The sequence below is a fragment of the Brachycentrus maculatus genome, unplaced genomic scaffold (assembly GCF_059751285.1).
Source record: "Brachycentrus maculatus isolate JH-2025_06_01 unplaced genomic scaffold, ASM5975128v1 h1tg000269l, whole genome shotgun sequence".
In the NCBI taxonomy this organism is placed as follows: Eukaryota; Metazoa; Arthropoda; class Insecta; order Trichoptera; family Brachycentridae; genus Brachycentrus; species Brachycentrus maculatus.
This window is the reverse complement of record NW_028281020.1, coordinates 3,056,623-3,080,000: the sequence shown is the minus strand read 5'-3', so window position 1 is coordinate 3,080,000 and position 23,378 is coordinate 3,056,623. Positions and strand designations below refer to the sequence as shown.

Sequence of the window (23,378 nt, the reverse complement as noted above, 5' to 3'; positions counted from 1 at the left end):
TATAAAGGGTGGAGGACGAATTACCTCAGTGTGCTCAGATTAGATTTACCGTTAAATTTAATACGTCGCGCTTGCTCTTTGTCTATTGGCGTCGCTTTGTTCTTCTCGCCATTATAACTTTTGTAATTTTTGGAAAGTAAATAATTCACTTTGATTTGCGCATTTCCGTCTTCCTCATCATAAGTGTTCCAGTACCATTAGACAATAGATATACGTATAGATCTCACAACAAACAAAAGCAAACCCCCCACCAACCAGCACAAAATAAAGCCCCAAAGTCCCCCCTACCAACCACCCAAAAGCCACCCCCAGAGACAACCCCCCACACCACCACACCCCCCTCCACCCTCCCCCCACACCCCAAATAATCAAAAATGATTATTACTGAACCTTTGGCCCGAGTTCAATATTGTTTTTATTATAATTTAGGTTCATGTCTCGGTTTCATGGCAACCCAGTAGTCATCCTTAGACTCCATGAAGAGCGTGTTAGTTAAGACCCTCATAGGAACCACAGTCCTAGAGCAGACCTCAAACTTGAAGTTGTACAGGAAGTGAAACAGTAAAACTTTCAAGTTCAGCAGTGCAAATCTGGAACCTGGAAAAATCAATGAAATATGTAAATAAATTTGTTAAACAATACGAGCATTTTTGTAAATATAAACATAAAAACTGCAAGAAATAAAATATTGTTGAACAGAAGGACCATTTTGAATTAATATCATGAAGGTTTTGTAATATGAGTTACTCAATATTTAATACTGCTAATGAAACATATTTGGCTGAATCACTAGAACATTTCAACACATTATTGAGGGAAACGCTTAAAAAGTCTTTTACATTCTGTTAGTAGAGAGCGGGAGACGCTTTTAAGCGTCTCCCGCTCTCAGTTCTCACTTTTCAGAGCGCGAAGGATGCCAAAAAACGTTGCACAGATCGGACTTGGGTTTGCGGTTACTTGTGATTAGTATACAACTCTAATAAGTATACTAATTAGGATCGGGTTTGATGAAAAACCGCCCGCCAACAATGTGTTAAAGTACACAAATGCATCTAAGGGCTTTGTCCACTACACGGAATTTTACCATCCGGCACGTCAGTTAGCGTTTTAAAACGATGATTGGCTTGGATTGGTTTGTGCTTTTGTCCATCTTTCTTCGGATCGGAGCTCTTGATCGGTGCGTGAACACGTTGCGCGTAAATTTGATCACGCTAAACTGTCGTAATCGCTTTAATTTTTCAAAACCGGACTGCTGACAGTAAAATTCCGGGTAGTGGACAGGGGCCCTAAATGTAATTTTTCAAACTGTAAATATATACACAATGCAAAGCTATAAATATCTTACAAGGGTTACTACTGGGATGGCATTCAGTTTTTTTTTCACCTATAAAATTGTTAAAGGAGATTTCAGACAAAGATTTCATTTTTCAACTAAAGTAAAAAATTCTCTAATAAACTTAAGAATTTCATTTTTCAGCTAAAGTAAAAAATTCTGTAATAAACTTTAGGGATTAGCACTTTGATAATTTGAGCTATCGTTTGCCTTTTAATAATCATTTATTTAAAAATCCTATCCGAAGAAAAATTTGTATAAAACAGTTTGTTTAAAAAAATATGTGTAATAAACTTGGATTTCGAAAGTGGAAAATAACCTATGCAATTCCTAGGTCCAGAACCGAACGGTAGGTAGCTTAGAGGTTTGATGCATTTAGCGTTGTCCTTAGAGAAGCGTTCCGGATCAAACGCTTCTGGATTATTCCACAGTAGAGGATCCATATGGATGGAATGCACGGGAATCCATATTGTTTCCCCTTTTTTAACCTAGAAAAATTTTATGACAAATTTTATTACAAAGTTAAAACCAGCCAATCAGATTAGTCTTTGTATTCTAAACATTTAATAGAATAAGCTTGACAAGTCTTATGAAATTTATCACAAGACCTATTTATCACATTTTTTATCTTATAAAATAATCAAATGATATACAAATTTTGTTTTAATCAATCTATTCAATAATTTGGTAGTGTAAAAATAGATTTACGATTCACTTTTTACAAATGTTTTTTTTTTAAATACGTAAAATACTCATAAGTAGAGAAATCCAGATTTGGACATATATATATATATATATATATATATATATATATATATATATATATATATATATATATATATATATATATATATATATATATATATATATATATATGCTTATGTTCACAATATTTTTGTATGAGTCCAAATCTGGGTTTCTCTACTTATGAGTATTTTACGTATTTAAAAAAAATATATATTCGTAAAAAGTGAATCGTAAATCTATTATATATATATATATATATATATATATATATATATATATATTTTGTAAAATAAATATAAACCTAACCTAACCTAACCTAACCTAACTATATATATATATATATATATATATATATATATATATATATATATATATATATATATATATATGTAAAGTATATGTATATATGTAATATATATATATATATATATATATATATATATATATATATATATATATATATATATATATGTTTATATATATGTTTATATATTTTTTAAACTCACAAGCTTATCGTAAGAATTTCCTTTTCCAGGTGATCCCAAATTATAGTCCCGGATACAAAGTCGGTTGGTGAATGGAATTGGGGGCCATTTTCGTAAGGATTCTGAAAATATAATGTGTGGAAATTTTCTAATGAAAATTATATTTTCTCTTCTCCTTGGGGAAAACAAAAAACTATATAGTAACTACATATATCGTTTTTGATACTGAACAAAACATATTTAAAATCTATAAGGCAAAAAAAATATATAGAAAAAAAAAATTAATAAAAAAAAATAATAAATCTTTAAAAGGAAAATATATTTTTTAAAGTTAAATTAATGAAAAACACCCTTATGTGATTTAAAAAAAAAACTTTATTACAAAACAATTATGTTTCTGCCAGATTTCTGTCTACTTATATCCTTTTTTCATTAATTGATTTGGCAGTCACTTTGCGGCTCCCAATAGCAATTCATTATTAATTTAAGATTTGCTTAAGTAGATATTTACCATAAAATTTAGGTAAAAAATTACAAATTAAAACTTAAATTTAAAAAAAATAAATACATATTTTCTTAAAACTGTAATTATTGCTAATTGTTAAAATGAATTTTTGAACAAATTCTAAGTATACTTATGTGACAGCAATAATAAAGAATCCGATAAACTACCTGAAATAACCATATCCATGTATTCCATTTGCAGCAAGACATTGTAGGTTGGATTTCCGTCTACTTCGGTCATGACGCAGGACACCTCCTCATACAGTTTCTCTTGGATATCTGGGTTCACGGCTAATTCATGCATCAGGAAACTGAATACTGTTGTCGTGGTCTGCTGCCCGGCCAGTATGAATACGATGGCTTGAGCAATCAGCTCATCTTCGGTCCATTCTATAAAACAATGAAACGTAAAGTGTAATCCGTGTAGCCATAACTTGTGCATATGATTATGTTCAAAAGACGTGATTTATGCGTGATTACCAAAATACTGTTGGATAGTGCATATTCAACCAATCTACAATCCATTGAACTCTAATTTGAATACTAAAATACATACATACCTGGTTGTTGTTCCTTTGACTTAGTAAAGTATTCTTGTGTGGAGGCAATTATCTGGAGAACCAATGTGCCCATTACGGAAATATTGAATATCAAATGAGACTCCTTCTTCATAGTGTGTTCAAGGCTAATAGATATTAATCTGGAGAGGCTCCTGATAATTGGAAAAATGGAAGGGAAATAGCAGAATGAGGAAGAATGATTTAAGTCAGCCAAAATGTATCTGATGTTTTTGTAAAGCTGGAGCTTAAATGACTTTTTCAAATCTCTATTTACGAGTAAAGGTAATTTAGGTTAAAAAGTCGTACCAAAAAAAAATGTAAAGAAACATAGAAAAGAGGCGAAATTTTAATGAACTCTTTCAAAGGTATCCTCTCTTACAGTCTCTTTTAGACTTGGTACCTTCTTAGAATTAGTTATATGAAGTTACGATAAGTAAGATAAAGTCAAGCGAGTCAAAGTTAAGTAAAGGTAGCTAAAGTAAAAGTTTAAAAAGTCGTACCAAAAAAAAAAAAAAAAGAAAAAAAAAAAAATTGTTTTTTAATAAACTCTTTTAGAGGCATGGTGTCTTAAAGTCTCTTTAAGAGTTTAGAGGGTGCTCGTCTATATTTATTCAAACTAGCTTTCTCATCTGTTTCTACCAACAGTACTGACTGCACAAAACTTTATACAAATTGTACCTTACTTAATCTTATCTATAATTATATCAGATACAGTGGAACCTTTTATAACGAGTAGTTTGCATTACGAGCAAAAAAATGTAAAAAAGTTGCTCTTTTAACGAGCGACATTTCGCATGAGTTACAGAAAAAGGACAAGTCCCTTTTTCACAGCATTCACTTGTGAGCCGGGACTTCCGCGACAGTCAAAACGAATTTTTTTTCGCTTAGCGAATAATATTCCGGAACCAATTATGCTCTTTGTGAGAGGTTTCACTGTAAAGGTTTTTTTATCATCTCAAATATTTGAAAAGTTTTTAAAATTATTATGAATTTATTTCATAAATGTTTTTCCTTTTGTATTTCCGTTTTTGCATTTTTGTGTGATGTGTAAATTTTACACAAATTATAAATTAACTAGAAAATACTATTATACCCCACTTGTATAAAATGTAACAAATGACCTTTCTTTGCTTCTAGGAGTAGATGCAACATATCAGGGCGATGGATGGGACTTTCTTTTCGCTGTCTCAGTGAATGACGAATCAAATTTCTGAAGAAGGAAACTGTTTTTTCTCCCATTAACCTTATACCGAGAATCTAAAACAAGAAGAAACATATCATATGGAGAAAAATACATAAAATAAATCACTTATATCTTCACTTTAAAAATAAAACTCTTGTACATAATGGTGATGCAGATCTTGCTTTACCATTTTAAAAATATATTGACTTTTGTTACCATCACGATTTTGGAAATATGTGATTGCAATTTGGGAAATTGTACTGTCAGTAAAAAAGCGATTTTATAGTGCCGTGAAAATGGCCCATGTAATGATGTCCATCAGCAATTAGTGCCAAAAAATAAAGAGTGCCAAAAATTTGAGCACTATGTGTAGTGCCGTGAAGATGGCTCATGTAATGATGCGCAATCAGCAATTAGTGCGATCGACACAGAAAAACAACCTGAAATGCGCTATCAGCATCTTACTGACATCCATCACTAAAATATAAATTGTATACTTTTTTATAACAAATAAACTGATATTAAATAAATATTACCGGTGGGTGTTTAAAATTATCAAAAAATCAAGCATAAAATAAGACATGTCCGAAATATGGTTAGTTATGTGATTTATTTTTTCTTTTTTAAATGTACTACACGGCATACAATAATTTTTTTTTGCGCAACAATGATATACATATCGATAATAAAGTACCTTCATTAGCTTTGGAAAAATTCTAAACCCTGTAAATTTTAACATCATCCATAAAGTTGTGGTCGTCATATTCAGTGATTCAGTAAAGAATTTGTTGTTGGGTTCTTTTAAAGAATCCACATCAAAGCCAAATGATGTCGACGCTATGACGTCTACAATAAATCGGCTCGCTAAATATTTTACGTCAACCTCATACTTGGGATTTTCTGCAACAAACCAGATAGTAAATCAATAAATACATTAAAAAAGTCAACAATATCAACACAGCGAGTGTTTTTGAATTTTCACTCATGAATTACATGAAATTATTAAACATACTTATATAGTAAATCCACTCACGAGTAAGCATAGGCTATGAAACTTAAAAAGTTGAAGCCTGAGTAGGGTCATGATAAGCAGTGTTGCATAAGCCGTAGCTAGATTTCAGAGTCACTTGGACGTTAGGTAATTAAAAAAAAAACAATATGAACATATTGTTGAACCTGCCAATAACAGGTTAATGACCAGTCTTCAATATTTTGTTAAAAAAATGTATTATTCTTTAATTCATTTATGATTACTAAGCATGTCATGTATGTCAGAAATATGAGTAAAACTATTTGGAATACATGCTTATAATACTTTGTATTATTGTATAATTAAAATTGAATTGTTACAGTCTAAATTTAACTTCAAGTCCACTTTTAAAAATATTCCCATTGTGATTCATTTGTCTTCTTTTTCTCTTTCAAAATTTTATTTTTGTATAAATGCCAGACTGTGGAAATTTTATTTTAATTATCAGATGGTGGAATGATTATTATGAAACCGGTAGTCACAACTTAGCATTTTTTAAAGTGGTATTACACAAAGTAAACGATGAATGATAAGGAGAGTGTTAGATACTTTACCTTTGACTTTTTGTTGATAAAAAGACACACCTCTTGTGGCACAATTTGTCATAAAAGTGAACATAGTCTTCATCTTCAAGCTGGTAAAGGCTGGACTTAAAGCTGATCTCATTTGACGCCATTTCGATCCTAAATAATGATATATCAGTAACCAAATACTTTAAAGAAGATTGAAACATAGTTGTTTTTTTATAGATTATTTATTTACCACTAACTCTTCATATTAAAATACCAACACATTGAACGCTATGTGAGTTATATTTAACTCAAGCTGTGTTTAGTCAAGATGCGTGACTTATATATTTACTCCAATCATGGATTAGATTTTACATTCAGTGAAATGGATACCCTTCACGTTTGCCATGTTATATAAATGTAAGCACACTGTGTGGCCCCCTGGACAAATTACCAAAGTTGGCCCAGATTTTTCTCGAAAACTAATGCTTGGCATGAAGTTGGCCCATATATTTTCTGAAAACTAATACTTTGCATTATACAGCTGTGCCCCCCAGAATCGTTTTTTTTTTCAAATTTTCCAGTCAATGTGTTAATAACTTCAAAAAGAAAAATGATAGGGTTTCGATAGATGATAATGAAATTTGATTTAAAGAAATCAAATTTGCAGTTGTCCCCAGTGTTTTTGTAAAGTATTTTTTAGTCCGCCTCCGTAGTGTAATGGTCAGCACGCTCGGATACCGTTCTGGAGGTCCCGGGTTCGATTCCCAGGGGGGGGTCAAATAAATATAAGTGATTTTTTTCACTGTAATATTTATTCAATACTACCCTGGACTGGTACCAGAAGCGGAGGGCTGATCACCTTTCCTTCATGTGTAAACGATCAAGATAACACTGCGTTTATATGAAGCAGTGCCCTATGCACCATTGGGGTGCGGATAAGGGTTTTAATATTATTATTATTATATTTTTTAGTAAGATATTCTAAATAGAGGTGCTCCAGTTTGCTCTGATCTAAAAATTTTATGTTGGTTTTTTGCTTCAAATATATATTTAAAAAAAATATATACACTTACCTTTTAACGCCAAAAGTGTATTCCCAAAAACAGGATCTATTTGTTCATCTATGATGAAAGGAATATCATGAAAGTGATCAAAGTCTTTGATTGTAATGTTTTTAATAAGCTCCGGATCCTTCACTATAATTGTTGGATTCAGAAATTCGAAAATTGCCACGTATCTAAAACAAAATGAACAGAACAAAACGCTATAATATGTGAGATTTAAATACGGTATATAACTATCATTATAAACAGTTTTAATTTACCTTTCGTTCGGGAAAGCATCATAAATTCGTTTGATAATGGAAGATAAATGTTCACGAGCCAAAATTGACCAAAACATATTTCCGAATACTCCTACAGGCTCCAGATGTTTAATGCCCGTCTTTTCGAACTCTCTATGCCTTGATTTAGATACATAATAAAGGGCCACGAAGAATCCAAAGAAAATAAGAATAAAAATTTCCGTAGTCGAAAAATTCAACATTTCGGCGGTGTCAATACAGTACACTTCTTAAATACTAATATATTTATTTGAAGGTTAATTTTCGTAGCGCCGTATCTTGCATCGTTCAAAGATAAAAATCTAATTATCCTTAACATTAACTTAATTTTATAAGTGTCACTGAAAATATATTTAATCAATAAAAATATTTTATCGGGATACATGATAGTCAAAAACAGACAGATTAGATATTTGATAACAATTGATGATAGATACCTACAGAATGTGAATAAGAATTTTGAAACTAGCGCCATTTCGTGTTAACATTCTACAAATATTGTGCTCTGTTTTTTTATTCTTGCAATATTTATTGGAAATATTGGTAGCTAGGTACCTAATTTGTATTTTCACTTTTAGCTTTTATTTCAAAGTAGTAGGTGGCATTATAATATACGATCCATTTTTTTATAATTATTTTCTTTCAATTATAACGCCATTAATTGGATTTTTAACGAGAAAAAAACAGATAAGTGACGCAAGCTAGTGTGAATTTGTATATTTATTCAGAACAACGTTTAATATACATATGTTTAAAACTAGAATTGTTTTTTAATCAGCAATTTTTTTTTGTGTGACAAACGTAAAGAAAAATTCTTAAAATCATTTTCGATTAGTTGAACCGACAGTTTGATAATTAATTAGGTAGTTTGTCCCGTGCGAAAAAAGACTATTTGGCATGAAATTATACTACCTATATAATTTTTGTTGTTGATGAAAAACAAAAGTGGAAAAGTATTGAGTGCGCACTATCTGAAATGCTTTTCTTATTACTGGCAATTCATCTTTAAATATCCATAGACAAATAATAGCTTCTATATTCTAGTTTATTTTTCTAATGAAAAACAATTGCTGAAAAAAGATAGTTCGCGATTTTCTCTTTCTATTTTCTAACAAAGATTTTGCGAAACAGCTGTTCTCAGTTATGTTTTCGTGTATTTTTTCTTATATTAATCATTCCTTTATTATTTAATGAAAACAGTTAATTCACAAACGAGGCATATTTGTTCAAAATATTTTGTGACAAAGCCACGAATAAACACCGCGTAAGTAAAATCGACTTGCATTGACAATATACATAATATTTTCTGTTCGGAAAATCTCGGTTCTGTCATTTGAATTCGTGAAATTAACCTTTAGTTCACTATTTATTAATGTGGTTTATAATCAAACCTGCAAATTTTACGGGTATGAATATTTGTAAATAAAATATTGATATATTTGTATATAAAATGACAAGTAAGATATTTAGTTTTACGTTTGGATTAAAATGCATATTCGTTCTATCTGTGCTCTAAATTAATATATTTTATAAAAGTGAATATTTATAAAATCTTATGTACATAAATTCAATAAGCGAATATTTACCTTGATTTTCTTGAGTACGAAAATAGATCAAGGTAGAAATATCTTTCAACAATTTATACCAAACTACATTATTGTGAAATGATGTTTTTCAATGATATTCATGTCAATTTAATTTTAAATGTGCACTTGAAACTTGGAAGCGTGACTTTATTAATTATTTTTCCGTGTCTCTATGGAGCAGGTCATGTAAGAAAATATTGGTACTTTTTATTTTACTTAAATATTCTGTCACAAGTCTACCTATCGCTCAAGTGTTTTTGCCTAGAATTTTCACTCATGAATTACATGAAATTATAGTAACTTTAAACATAAAGAGTAAATCCACTCACAAGTAGGCATAGGCTATGAAACTTATAAAGTTGAAGCCTGAGTAGGGACATGATAAACGGTGTTGCATAAGCCGTAGCTAGATTTCAGAGTCACTTGGACGTTAGGTAATTCAAAAAAAATAAAAAAAACCTATCGCTCACTCCTTTCAACAACGTCATATATCAAAATACTTGATTTTTAGGAGATCGTTTTTAAAGTTTAAAAATATAATACCATGTAATAAAAATCAATATCAAGCTACTTATTAAACTTTTTACTGTGCAACCGATCTTTTTAGGTAAAACCTGAATGTATTTGAAAAATATTTAGTATATTTAAAAAAATAATTAAACAATACATTTTATTCAAAATGCAAAAACAACACTTTCTGCCCTGTAGCGGGTAAATATTAAGTTAAAAATATGCCTCTTTTGCTGGGATGAAGTACATTTTCTGGGCATTCCGAAAACATCGCAACTGAAAATTGACAATTTTTATTAATGACGTTGTTGAAAAGAGTGAGCGATATGTAGAAATTTACATTACATTTATACCTTTCTTACCTTTATTACCTGACTTTGTATTATTATTTTTTTATTAAGAATAATCTTAGTGGGAAGTTTTACTTTTTTTAACCCATAGATGTTCCATTACTAAATAGGGTCTAAGTTATCGAGTTGTCAGTGTCAACCATATAAACATGACTGCAATGCCCACTTGTATTATCATCAGACTGTACTTGACTAAATAAGTTATATTCGGATACAAATTGAAGTCAGTTTGGTTTGTTAAGTTTTCACATTGATCCCGGTTGCAGTAACCTAGTGAGTTTTACTTACTTAACTTGCTCGAAAAATGTTCAATTTGTTTTAAATAAAATTGATTTAACAATATTTTCAGTCTAGAGAGAGCTCGCATGTTATATTGAATATATGTATACAAATTTAAAAAATCAATATTATATGAATGTTTAATCATGGGCAGAATGGTGAATGTTATACATTGTTTAAATTAATCACTTAAACCAGGTAATGACAGGTTAAGCTCTGTAAATTCTCAGATTTTCATATTCCTAAAAAAAAAAAAACTAACTAACCATCACGCCGCTTCCCCGCAGGGGTAGGCAGAGAGAATAGAGCGCCACACCACTCTGTCCTTGCAAACATTCTTCGCATCTTCCACGTTCATGCATCTCCTCATACATACCCGCCGATTGTTACGACTCCTAACCTGACCACTTTCAAGTATTTGGCATACCTGATCGTGCCATGTTTTTCTCGGTCTTCCTTTGCTTCTTTTCCCACTAACATTCGCCTCATAAATTTGTTTTACCGTTCTTTCGTCACTCATTCGTTCCACATGTCCAAACCATCTCAACACACCTTTCTTAATTTTATCGATATTTTATCATATTCCCGCTCTCAAAAAAATAGTTTCTCTCTTAAGATATCTATAATATTGCATATTATTGTTGTATTGATTATATTATAATGAAGAACTCTCAATGTAAAAACAATGTTTTTTTTTTAAAGTTGTAACACCTTAGTGTTTAGAACATTATAAGAAAAACTTCTTTATAAAGATATCTTTCTAGAGAAAAGAGTTTATGGTAAAAAAAAATATATATGAAGAAAAAAATCTACTTAACCCTAGATAACTAAACTACTACTACTACTACTACTACTACTACCATCACGCCGTTTCCCCGCAGGGGTAGGCAGAGAGGATGGAACGCCACACTCTTCTGTCCTGACATATACTCCTAGCCTTCTTCACATCCATACATCTAGTCATACATGCCCTCCGATTACGCAGACTTTTGACACCGCCAGATTTTAGGTTCTGATTGATCTGATCGTGCCGAGTCTTTTTCGGTCGTCCACGTTCTGTTTTCCCTCTCACATTCGCCACATATATTTTCTTAGTCATTCTCTCGCTATCCATTCGCTCCGCATGTCCATACCACCACATAGAAATCTTCCTAATCTTTTCGATTATTCCTCGTTCAGCCTTACATTCCTTTCTTATATCGTCGTTTTTAATTCTGTCATACAATGATTTTCCACACATTCGTCTGAGGGAGCGCATTTCAACAGCGTTCACTCTGCTTTCATCCTTCCTTTGCCAGTTCCATGTTTCATGTTAACTAAACTATGTTTGTAGATACAATGCCATTTGTGGATCGCACAATATTAACGTATTATGTAGTGAGTGTGCGGAATAGTGATTTATTGGTAAACCTCTCTTACATTCTTTCCTAATAAACCAAACCAGTCGTGTAACCAGTTACTATTTTTAATAAATACTTTTGATAAGTTTCATGTTTTTAATTACGTAGTCCGCCAGACGAATGTTTACTTATTAAGGGTTAATATGGTACCTGTGATTAAGCGAATTTAAAGTTTGTACATATATGTTTTTGTTTTCTGATTTATAGAGGGGGCTTTCAACAATACAATGGTAATAAAGTGAGTCCCGTATTGACGTCTGTATTTGACAAACACAAGTACAGAAAAATACCCGAGGAATTCATTGAATATGACAGAACTTGCTGCTTGGTAATACATTTTCATATTATTTCTTCTATCATTTTGCAAATGAACTAATTTACTGTAAAATTTTGAGGCATATTAATTAAATCAGCTATGGAGTGAAGTTTAATAGTTTTAATAAGTTTGTAAAATTTTTGATTCTACAAACTTATTATAGTTATATAGATAAAATTAAGAATGAAAATAGGCAATAACATCTTACACAAGCTTGTACTGGTACAGTTATGCAACTCTGATTACCTTGGATATTGCTGCAATTCTCATTTTCCTATCTACAATCATTCAATTATTTTATTTCCTATGTACCACCAGCAGCCTTCACACCATCTGTATCATATTAAATAACATAAATTTAAATAAAACTATCATAACGAGTAATTCGCAAAAAAAGTTAAAAAGTTGCTCCCTTACGTGCAAAATTTCGCATAATGAATTACAGAGAAAGGGCAAGTCCCTTTTTGTGAAGACATTCACTTGTGAACCGGGACTTCCAGTCAAAACAAAATATATTATATCGCTTAACGAGTAAGATTTTTGAACGAATTATGCTTTTATAAGAGGTTCCACTGTATATTTATTGGAATTTGACTTTTTTTTAGAATGTATTTAAAAAAGATATTTTTATCTCCTTACTTTTCTATAACTCTCTATTCAAAACCATATTTCAAGGAAAAATTATTTTTAAATGAAAACGGTATTTTGATTAAAAAATTCAATTACGTCAAATATGTTACCTGCGTTTTAAGAAAATTAAGTTTCGATTTATCTTATATTGGGCTTTAACTTCCCGGGCCGAATAACAGAAATGAATAGACATTATTTATCTATGAACGGAACGCACTCAATTTAATCTGATCTGGCTTTTTATGACCCATAGTTATGTGCTTTTTTAGAGAAAATATATTGAAAGAATATATAATTCTAGGTACCAGAAAAAGATTGGAACGTATGATAAGCAGGAATGGGAGACAACTATAGAACAACGTATCCTTCACGGACTAACACAAGTTCCTTTAAAGTCCGCTAAGTTGCGACCCGATCTCATCGATGTCGATCTTATACGAGGTAATTTATTTTCACAAATCTGACTTAGCTTTTTACTTGTAATTTTTCTTATTTTTTCTATATTTGAATAGTATAAGTATGTTGTGTATTTTATTACAGCTTTTATATTCATCATACTTGTATCGCTCTAAAATATATGCCGAAAATGATCAACATAATTTTAAAATCAAATAAATAAAAAAAATTAAAGCAGCTATGAAATACATACATGTTTACAAATAAAAGTAACCATTTGAATAAAAAAAATTGAAACCTGTTATTATTAAAGTCATGTGATAATTGTATGAAATTGAACAATGATCCAGTAATCTTGCAGTTCCAAGATTTTTTTTTTAAATCTGATTTTTAGCGGATGAGTGTTTGCTATATTTGACATTGTTCTGTTCTTCTCTTTTTCTTTCCGTTGGCTATAGGTGACTACCTGACCATCTCTAGAAATGCCAGTTTTTATGTTTTTGATCCGAGACAGCCTTCTCTTTGCAGCCACCTTTTGCCCTCCTCTCTCGATGACAATTTTCTCTGCATATTTCTATAGTTTATAATGTTTTCCCAGGGTCCTCGTTCCCAAAAGCGAAGCCTGTACAGGGCCTGGGGACGGTGGTGCGGCTGGCGCTGGCGCGGGTGCTCCTGCTGCCCGCCTGGCTAGGCTGGTGGACCGCCCACACCTCGGGGGCCGCTGCGCGCCTGCTGCTCGCGCTGTGGCTGCTGCAGGGGCTCAATACCACCCTTTACCTGCTGGCGCCTTCCGCCACCGTCCTGGATGTGAGTCACCCACTACTCTCTAATATAGCATAGTAAAAAAGTAAATTATAGTGCATTCATTAAAAAAAATCAAGTACCTTTGTATGCACTGTAAATAATTTCTAATATCTACAGTTTTCAGCCCGTGAAATATTTAATTTTATCTTAATTATTTTTTTTAATAATTGTATAGCACCACTTTTACTTTTTACCTGTAGATGAAAACGTCTGTTTGTTTTCGAAATTAGTTGTGTGTAATGAAATAAACCTCATCAAGTGGTGTTATATATGCGTTTATTTATAAAATAAATAATCAACAGGTCATTCCACTAAGTTAATGCCGAATTAATATAATTTTATCTTAAATTTCATCAAAAACATTTTACACTTCCAGGCAACATGTATTCTAGTCCCCCTGTTTTTGATGGCCGGTCTGGGTGTGGTCCATGCACTTATTGTCAGCACGGGTCCTCTGAGAACTTCGACTCGCAGGTGAGCTTGCTTTACTTGCTTAGTGATACATATTCACTCCATTGGAGTTGACTTGAACACAGTGCTAACATAGACTTACTTAGACCTTTATAGATATACAATACTTACACCTTTCTAATGCTTATTACATCTTCTTTTATTGTGCCAGCTTTACTACCAGTTACTACGTTAAAATAGAAAATTATTCTACAATTTTTTTGACAGTCGAATTCAATCTTTTTAGGCTTCCATTTTGAATCTTAAATGGATATGAATTAATGCATCAAATCTTTTCTTTAAGGTACAGATCTATGACTGATGAAAGGAGACCGAGATGCAGACTATCTGTCACACCGGAAAAGGGAATCCTAAGGTTTGAAGAGTTTTGTTACAAAGCGATATTATTTTCAAGGAGTGTTTTCATTGTCTTATTAATTTCTTTTATTTTCCAGAAAGGATCGGTTGGTTGATGCCGCATCGCCATCTGTAGACAATTCGCAAGATGATTTTTTTTCTACAGATGACAGGAGAGGAATCAGTGTATCGACGCAAACAAAGGTTGAAAATGAAGAAAGCCAGGAGAAAAATGAGGAATGGATAAGGTCTTTCGGTATCCCGACTGTTTGTCTAACTCCGCCAACCAACTCGGGACAAAGTGTTTCCTTCGTCCTTGGAGGGCAGCGACTGATGTGCGGAGAAGCGAAGGAAAATGAAGAGGCGAGTCCCGTACATAAAGAAAAGCGGAAGAACGAGATTCCTCGCCTTCCTTCCGGAAGTGCCGAGGGTGATGACGGATTTGAAAGCCTCAACGGCAACAATTCAAACGGAAGTGAAAACGGTGACGAGTTAGATTTTAATGCTGACGTTGACGAGGTCAAGGATGGCCACGAAAGCGAAGAAGAAAACGAGGAAGACAAAGATACCACCCTCGCCAATGTCAGCGACAAGATACCCATTGGCATTCTGTACGAAAGTAAGCTGAGGAAGCGTACCAATTTGAGAAAAGGCGATTTGGACCTGATAGAGACTTGTGACGAGAACAAGTGGAATGAAGGGAATGCGGTTCTGGAAGATGTGTCCATCGGGTCCGAGAGTACCGTGAGGGTGAGGGGAGGCGTGAGGGTGTGCAGCGACGGGGGCAGTTCCACCAACCTGAGCGCGGAGCCCGAGGGGACGAGGGAGAAGCGGTGTAAGCCGTCCGCTAATGTGCGCTTCCGGAACTCGTGGGTGCAGGAACTCTTGAAGCAGAGGAACTGCGAAGGGTGCAATAGGAAGAGTAGAAAGGTAGGGAAAATTGCACTTAAAACATTTCGGACCGGTATTTTGTATGCCTGCAAACTGCTGGCGACGGAATTTGATAATTATGTTCATATAGTTAGGACCTTAACAAATAGATTGGTATATATAATATTCAAATATAAAAACATTAGATAATACCTTCTTTTCTGCCTTTGAAATGAGGCTGGCGCAGAAGGTAAAAATACCCTTGCCGTCCTTAAGTATCAATCGACCGAACGGGTAGAAATACCTTTCCCGTCCTTAGTGTGTTAGTTATCATTATTTTTTCGAAAGTGTTTTGTTTGCAACGTTTCTGGTAACTAATTTCAACGATAGATGTCATCTTTGATTTTTCTGAAGGAATGTTGCATGTTGGTTGTCAGTGATAGGTAGAATGGTAAATATTAAACTGTGTTTAAGTGATCACGTCTTATACCAGCCGATGACTATATGTACACTCTGTAAATGCCCAGACTATATTCTCATCTTAAAATGCTTTTTTTTTCATTATGCTGAGATATCAATGAAAGCTTAGTAAACATTACACGATTATGCTCAATATGTAATTTTATATTAACATATTTTGAAAAGCTGTATGAAATATTTAAAATATGTAGTCACTAACTTGTCACTCCTGAACATGTGACATTTTGGATTAATGATTGTTTTAACGAATCAAAACTTTTTAAAATAATAAAATTTTATCCCATGTCAAGGAATGTACTTCATGCCAGTCTTCCAGTGAGGAGGAATGTGATACTCCTTCCGCTTCCCTCGGAGCTTCACAACACACGGACTGGGTGGGACAGACTACCAACAGTTAGTATAACATTCAACCAATTAATTACAGACTGAAATATAAAATAAACTCATACAGCATGGTAGCAATAAAAAGGTTTTAATGCAATTTTATGGTTTTATCTTCAGGTGAAGAGTGCAGCTATAGTTCGGAACCGGAAGAGTCAGAGTGGGAAGGCCGCGGAGCTGATCCCGCTTGGGAACCCTGCGCTATCCTCAGTCCGGCCAGTGATAGAGGTAATTTTTATTTTATCCGTCCTGTTTTTTTTTTTTTTTTAAAGAAATAACCCCCAAAACCCCTACTTTGAGAGGCTTGTCTGCAGTTAGGATAGTAGGGATAAGGAAGGGTTAAAATACATAACAATCACTCAGACACACAAACAGACCAAAGGAAAATAAATCTTTCTTTAATTCATTTTGCAATTGGCGGAAATCGAATCCACGACACCAGTTTCACAGTCGAGCGTCTACCCAACTACGCCATGGCACCTGTCATGATATTTGGTTTCGTTTACTTGTGTCAAAAAGTCCGTGAATGGCTGCGAGTTTGACGTGTACGTCTTGTAATTGACATCCATTTACAGTACGAGGAAAAGGAGCTTTACTCATAAGGGCATTTTTTGGGTTTAACCTAAAGGTGGGGACTGACCGGAGTCATTTCGTCATAACATAACACGTTACGATGCGAGCATTCGTATAGTCAGTACATCGAACCGAGCTGCTCGCCGCTTGTTCCGAGTACTCCATCCGATGTCGGATGCTCGCCGCGAATGTTATGTTACTACGAAATGCTCCGGTCAGTCTCCAATTTAAGAGCTTTAGATTCAGCTGTCAATTTTTGTTTGAAGTATCCTGCACTATATGGGAGCGCGGACGCATCCTGAAGGCGCCCCTCTCCGCAGTGGACATCAGCCGCGCCGTGGTGCACCACGCCGAGAGGACCCTGGCCAGAACCTCCACTGGCATGTGGCCGGGACCTGTCATCCTAGCTCTCCTTCTCGCCATTGTGCCTACTGCCACACGACTCATACAGGTGAGATAATCTTACCCAATTTATTGACAGCTGTCCCACTGCATTCCCAGGTCTGATAAACAAGTGTCTAGGCTTCCTGACAAACCTTCTCTTGCAAGGCAATTTAATAAAAAATTAATGTGCGAAATTGATTGAAAATGTGAAACAAAATTTTATCCCGATTTTACTGTGAATTTACATTTAAAAGCTTTCAATATTCCTGTCACTGCCAATCGAAATAAATACAAATAAATCCACCACCAAATTTTCTAGAAGTACCCTGGTGTAGGCAGTGAAAGGAATTAGTATTTAGTTAGTTCAGTTAGTCAGCCAGATCCGATTCCGACTCGACGTTGGCTGGTACACAACACCTCCACAATCCCGACTAGCATAGCAGACAGACATGGAACAGTGCTAAGACATTTACAAAAAATGCTAAGTCATCGTATTTCCCACTCAACCATTATCTTACCCGATTACGGGAAAAGTGCCGCGAGTTGTTTTTAAAGCCCAACAAAGCAGTTATGGTACTTTGGTTTCAGGTTCTAGTGGATAGTGAAGCGGCCGGAACAGAGAACGTCACAGTTTGGGACTTGCCTGTTATCTTCCTGATGAACTCTCCCATGAGAGCTTTGTTTGCTGCTTTTGGGAACACTTTATGGTAAATAATGACATAATACGCTGTACGGCGCAAATCTAATAACCATCTATTTTTAAAGACATTTTATTGTGAACTGTGGATTTTTTTATTGCAATAACTGGTATGAAAGTGAGTCTTAGATTTTAAAAAAATATTAAAACCATTTTTTTAACTGCTTTTCTCTCTTTCTTAAACATGATCATCAAAATTACTATAGCGGTACAAGCAAGACACAAATATATTTTATCTGTTTATGGTGAAATTTTCATATTTCCTAATATCATCATTTAATGGTACAAAAGTATATTTTGCTTGGGATAAATTAGACAGATATTAATAATATGAAGAATAATTCACATATTTTTAGCAATAAAATAATACAACTTGGTTCTATCCTTAAAAAATGCTTTGAAGCTGTCCCAATAAAATACTGTATTGATAATAAATTCATACTTTAGCGCATTGACCTCCTTTTTTTTAAAAAAATAATTGTAAGTACAGATTCCTTTTATTAGATTTTAGGAAAATGAATTGAAAATTTATAGATTTATTTTTGTTTTTAAGTATTAAAATCTGACTTATACAAATGAAATAACTTTTGACTAATAATAAGTTAAGCATTTCATTAAATGATAACAATAAAAATGCCAATGCCAAAATATCTTATGATTTACAATCATAAATTTTTATTTTGCCCATCGATCAAATAGTTTCAAATGGTGTTTTGTTCCATCAGGGAACGTGTGATCAACCTGATATCGGCCATAATGCGTCTGGGCCTGGGTTCGCTGGTGTTCTTCCTCCTGGCCGTTGCGGAGCGTGCGTTCCGCCAGCGCTTTTTCTACGCCAAGCTGTTCTCGCACCTGACCTCGGCTCGCCGCGCCCGCCAGTCCTCCCTGCCGCACTTCCGACTCAACCGCGTCCGCAACATCAAGACCTGGCTCTCTGTTAGATCCTATCTCAAGGTGGGCCTTGTGATCCATTCAAGGGAAGAGGCTAAAGTCATTTTGACAAATATTTTAACCTAATTTTACTTTTTTAATTAATGTTTTATGTTGTGAAATGCAAAAAAATTTAAAATAAAGAATGAAAAATAGATTGTATAAAAATAGAGTGTGAGATTAGAGCCTTCCCCATCTTCTGCAGACAAAAGAACAAAAGAAAAGATGTGTTGCGGATGATTCCTTAAAAAAAGAAAACAAAAAAAAAGTGGGTAATCCGTGCCAGAAAAATGGCGCTCTAAATGAATCAGGGCTAAGTTGGTCTATTTTTTGGAAATTCCTCAGTAAAAATTGCATTTTTTGGTTCCTTGGTGAATCGCTGAACTGAGCTATTAAAACAGCGTTAAGGCGAAATAGCATAAATAGGGGTGGCATTAAACGGGATATTTCTGTATTAATATTAATGAGAAACAAAAACCTGATGTGTGGTTATAATACTTTGTCACTCGCCAGCTGATTGCCAGCAACTGACTTCTTTGTGCTTTGCAAAAAATTCACACATGCCCATGAAGAGGCTTTACATCTCGCCAATAAAAAACACCTTCCTGTCTTTTCATATGTTTTATGAATGGGCTGTTAAAGTTTTATCAAGCAATTATATTTCAGTTTTGTGTATAGAAATCCACACTGAATTAAAACTTATAATTTTTTTGTTTAATATTTTTTTTTAGCGGCGAGGGCCACAGAGATCTGTGGATGTCATAGTCTCGGCAGCATTCTTCATGATGGTTCTACTCATCTCTTACTTGGTCATCGAACTTTTGAAGGCAAGTAGATTTTTTCTAACTGATCTATTTTTTTACAGTACAGTAAAAAAGCTTGTGAAATTTTCATCAAAAAACATCAGCTAAAACACCTGCAAATCACAAAAGGTTATTTGATTTATTTGATTTTATTTCATTTTAAAATGGCTAATAACAAAATTAATATAAACACAATATCCAATAAAGAATATGACTGCTATTATGATCTGCACTGAAAAAAAGACTAAAAAATAATATAAAATAAAATAACAAATTGTAACCTTTTGTCGCAAGCAGTGATAAATACATGTCTCCCACTCACACTATCAGTGAACAGCGAGAGAGTGTGAAATACAACATTTAAATTTACCCATTATAACATGGAGAAAAAATGCTGAGAAAGTATAGATTTCAAGGTGGATAACAATATGTTTATTAAATGAATTTAAGTAACTAATATGTAAATCGCGGAATCGGAGAGAACATACCATAATTTGCATTTGCGTTTAGGAGTCGGGACAGACGGAGAGCTGCAAGGCGGCCGAGGCCCTGGGCTGGGCGCTGGCCTTGGGAGCCTCGCTGCTGCGTCTGGCCGCACTGGGCACGCGGGCGGCGCGCAAGCACCGCTGCCTGCCCGTGCTGCTCACGGAGCAGATCAACCTGCACCTGGCCATGGAGCGCCGCCCCGCCAGCAAGGAGCGCCTCGCCGTGGCCAACAACGTGCTCAAGCTGGCCGCCGACCTGCTCAAGGTGACACTTGTATTTCATTTTAATTCTTAACCTTTCACCCACTTGAGATCTACCCAAGCTCTTTTTTACCTAGCGGCCAAAAAAAAATTGATTTTTTTAAGTAGATAATTTAGTATTGATCAGTCTTGAAAATGAAGCGGTTAGCTTTAAAACCGGTGGACAATATAATTAAGTTGTAATAAAATATTAATAGTGATTTTAAAACAAAGTTATATTTTAACTATCTTAACTTTTCTCCTACAGTGCTTAAAACTTCCGCGTGCAACGGTGATATGTATTTCATACATCATATGAAAATGAGATTTAAAAATGGGAATTTTCCCAAATGTTGCTTTTATTGACGATAGTTGAAGTTCAAATTTATCAATTTTGCAATGTTAGCTCTGATATACTTACCAAAAAAGAAGAAAAAAAATACATCACAAGTAGCCGCCATAGATGGGGTAGCGACACGACCACCCCTTAGGACGACTTGGCGCTATTAAAAATAGATCCGCGGAAACAGTATAAAGCCGCGTGCGCGTGTCCGCAAAGCATGGCACGCACACATACACTGAGAATCCTTTGTGTATTGGTGATTTTATTCCCTATTTTTTTTTTAAATTATTTATTTCCATCATTGCAAATGTAATGCGTCGGGTCGTAAATGTAAAACTTTTATGTAATATGTAATTGTATTATGGAGAAATGCAAAAATTCTGAGCCCGTATCTATGATATTTTATATCGATATTCTCGTTATTAAGGTCAAATTCTATTAAATACATATCACCATGAAGGAATGGTTAAACAAACATTATATGTAATATGTAGACGCGTAAAGACCACAGGGAGAAAAGGAGGAAAATCGAAAAATAGCATTCCGACATAATAACATTGCAGTTAAAAGCTTTGAACTCTTACTTTTTTTAACTCTATCTGCTATTGGCACACACATATAGTAAATATTTTAAACATTTTGTATCTTGATTGTTTTAGGAACTGGAGAGTCCGTTCAAAATATCAGGACTGAGCGCAAATCCATATCTGTACACCATAACCAAAGTTGTGGTGTTGTCGGCACTCTCCGGAGTGCTTTCTGAAATACTCGGTTTCAAGCTCAAACTACACAAGATAAAGATCAAGTAATGTGTCACTTTCTCCTCGCTACTACTCCGCCAATTGGTAAATAAATATAGTGGTCCCTCTGTATTCGCTTGGACTACACTTCTAGAAATGGTTTGAAAAATTGGTCGTTTCGATGTGTACATAAACAGAGTCATTTCACCACGCAGAGACTTGCTAGACCTCGTAGAAGATGTATTAGTAGCCATATGTAACACTCACATAAGGAATTGGTTGTTAAGTCAAAACTGCCCTTATTTAAAGTAAATAGTGTATCTAGTTTTTTGGCTCCATGGTGTAGTGGTTAGTTATATTTGATTGTTGCGCATTAGGTTTCAGGTTAAATTCCAGGGGTATTTTTAATAATTACAAAATGATTTTACTGTGTATACTTTCAACAGTAAAATATGCAATTTTTTACTATGAATTGTTAATGCATTTTTTTTTAAATATATATAAATTTTCAAATAACCAAGTAGGAAAAAAAGATTAAGACATTATTTTTACAGAAATGGTAAACAACAAAAGAAGGGATTGAAATCAATTAAAAGAATAACTCAAAAATCAAGAAAAACATTTTTTTTTCTGATACTATTGGCTTTTTCCTGACTTTTCTCGTAATTATATTTTATTTTATTTTTATTATTTCAACTATGTATTACAGATTTTGTAATGTATGTAGTATTCTTTGAATTATGGCAAAATTAAAATTATCATTCGAATTAACGATTGTACCTTGGAATGATACCTGAAACGCAAGACTGATCACAATGTTAGCGATCACATTATCTCTGCATTTATCAGAGGCAAATGCAGTGCCCTATGCGGTATTGGGTAAAAATAAGGGTTAGAAGAAGAATGTTTTCAAAAAACCTGAAATTTATAGGACTGTAGATAATAAAATGCATTAAACGCAAAGAGATATCAAATATATGTAATTTAGTGATAGTGATTCTAGGATTAGTTTTGAGTAGTATTTTATTTTTCCTTTTTCAATATTTACTAATGTAGTTATTGGATACACAGCAAGCGAGATCTTGGATTGATGGATATTTTATATACCAAAGAGTTTGTGTTTAATGTCTTTTGATTTTTACTTTGTTGTTGTCCTATTTGTTTTAATGTTATGGTGTAATTTGAATGTTTGTATCTGGGACCAACTGAATGAGAAAGAGGAAAATTTACGAAGTTTAGAAAACAATAATGAGGAATGAAGAATTTCAAAAAAATTATGCATAGAAAAAAACAATACCAAATTATTGGCGATTTTAATTTTGTCGTTTTATTTTTGTATATTGTGTTGTTTGGATCGTTCAATATCAATATTTGAAAATATTAGAGAATGGTTAAAAAAAAAGTCATATTTTTGTCACCTGGGGATATACAATACACATACATACATGAATATATTGTGAATATATGAAACAATAAAGTTTTAAAAAATTAATTTGAATGACTCAATATTTTATGAATTTCAAATCATGTTTTTATCACACTTTTTGGTTTTCCTCAGCATATGTTTATACCAATATATATATATTTTTTTAATTATTAAAAAAAAATCTTGTGTTTTAATTTATTTAAATTATAATAAAACTTTAACATTATCTAAAAAAGCAATCAAATTGTTTGC

The 23,378-nt window shown here is 33.4% G+C and overlaps 4 protein-coding genes across 8 annotated transcripts in view; 2 read left to right on the top strand and 2 right to left on the bottom strand.

Moving 5' to 3' along the window:
* Positions 1–4,896, top strand: part of LOC148305608 (cytochrome P450 9e2-like) — a 19,597-nt gene extending 14,701 nt beyond the window's left edge. For all 4 annotated transcript variants that reach the window (XR_015838138.1, XR_015838135.1, XR_015838136.1 and 1 more), the window contains one exon: positions 4,767–4,896. The gene's annotated coding sequence lies outside the window, so the exon portion shown is untranslated. The remainder of the gene's footprint in view (positions 1–4,766) is intronic.
* On the bottom strand, positions 360–3,871 carry LOC148305609 (cytochrome P450 3A19-like). The gene is made up of 5 exons (XM_088266474.1): positions 3,630–3,871; positions 3,238–3,459; positions 2,587–2,687; positions 1,653–1,821; positions 360–597 (listed from the first exon to the last, which is right to left on the bottom strand). The coding sequence occupies exons 1-5, from the start codon at positions 3,739–3,741 to the stop codon at positions 419–421; spliced, it is 783 nt and encodes a 260-aa protein (XP_088122600.1). The 5' UTR covers positions 3,742–3,871; the 3' UTR covers positions 360–418.
* On the bottom strand, positions 4,315–8,151 carry LOC148305607 (cytochrome P450 9e2-like). Its single transcript, XM_088266473.1, has 6 exons — positions 8,138–8,151; positions 7,679–8,037; positions 7,428–7,591; positions 6,397–6,525; positions 5,507–5,712; positions 4,315–4,886 (listed from the first exon to the last, which is right to left on the bottom strand). The coding sequence occupies exons 2-6, from the start codon at positions 7,897–7,899 to the stop codon at positions 4,704–4,706; spliced, it is 903 nt and encodes a 300-aa protein (XP_088122599.1). The 5' UTR covers positions 7,900–8,037; positions 8,138–8,151; the 3' UTR covers positions 4,315–4,703.
* Positions 8,152–8,711: 560 nt separating this feature from the next.
* On the top strand, positions 8,712–22,974 carry phtf (putative homeodomain transcription factor). 2 transcript variants are annotated; one of them, XM_088266427.1, is made up of 15 exons: positions 8,712–8,960; positions 12,029–12,149; positions 13,069–13,208; positions 13,762–13,970; positions 14,344–14,441; positions 14,722–14,793; positions 14,873–15,704; positions 16,415–16,517; positions 16,626–16,733; positions 17,345–17,529; positions 18,051–18,169; positions 18,885–19,113; positions 19,821–19,916; positions 20,403–20,642; positions 21,620–22,974. In XM_088266427.1, the coding sequence occupies exons 2-15, from the start codon at positions 12,130–12,132 to the stop codon at positions 21,767–21,769; spliced, it is 2,601 nt and encodes an 866-aa protein (XP_088122553.1). In that variant the 5' UTR covers positions 8,712–8,960; positions 12,029–12,129; the 3' UTR covers positions 21,770–22,974. The 2 variants fall into 2 exon arrangements, with proteins under 2 accessions (XP_088122553.1, XP_088122554.1); XM_088266428.1 differs by having other exon boundaries at positions 8,819–8,960; positions 14,728–14,793.
* Positions 22,975–23,378: the final 404 nt, after the last annotated feature.

Excerpts from the sequence above, each read along its gene's own strand:
- LOC148305607 (XM_088266473.1), bottom strand. The coding sequence starts at position 7,899 with ATGTTGAATTTTTCGACTACGGAAATTTTTATTCTTATTTTCTTTGGA. Across the intron at positions 7,592-7,678 it reads GATGCTTTCCCGAACGAAAG|ATACGTGGCAATTTTCGAAT; the intron begins GTAAATTAAAAC and ends ATTTTGTTTTAG. Across the intron at positions 6,526-7,427 it reads TACACTTTTGGCGTTAAAAG|GATCGAAATGGCGTCAAATG; the intron begins GTAAGTGTATAT and ends ATCATTATTTAG.
- LOC148305609 (XM_088266474.1), bottom strand. The coding sequence starts at position 3,741 with ATGAAGAAGGAGTCTCATTTGATATTCAATATTTCCGTAATGGGCACA. Across the intron at positions 3,460-3,629 it reads GTCAAAGGAACAACAACCAG|AATGGACCGAAGATGAGCTG; the intron begins GTATGTATGTAT and ends ATTGTTTTATAG. Across the intron at positions 1,822-2,586 it reads GAAATTCTTACGATAAGCTT|GTTAAAAAAGGGGAAACAAT; the intron begins GTGAGTTTAAAA and ends AAATTTTTCTAG.
- phtf (XM_088266427.1), top strand. The coding sequence starts at position 12,130 with ATGACAGAACTTGCTGCTTG. Across the intron at positions 12,150-13,068 it reads ATGACAGAACTTGCTGCTTG|GTACCAGAAAAAGATTGGAA; the intron begins GTAATACATTTT and ends ATATAATTCTAG. Across the intron at positions 17,530-18,050 it reads CTGCCACACGACTCATACAG|GTTCTAGTGGATAGTGAAGC; the intron begins GTGAGATAATCT and ends CTTTGGTTTCAG.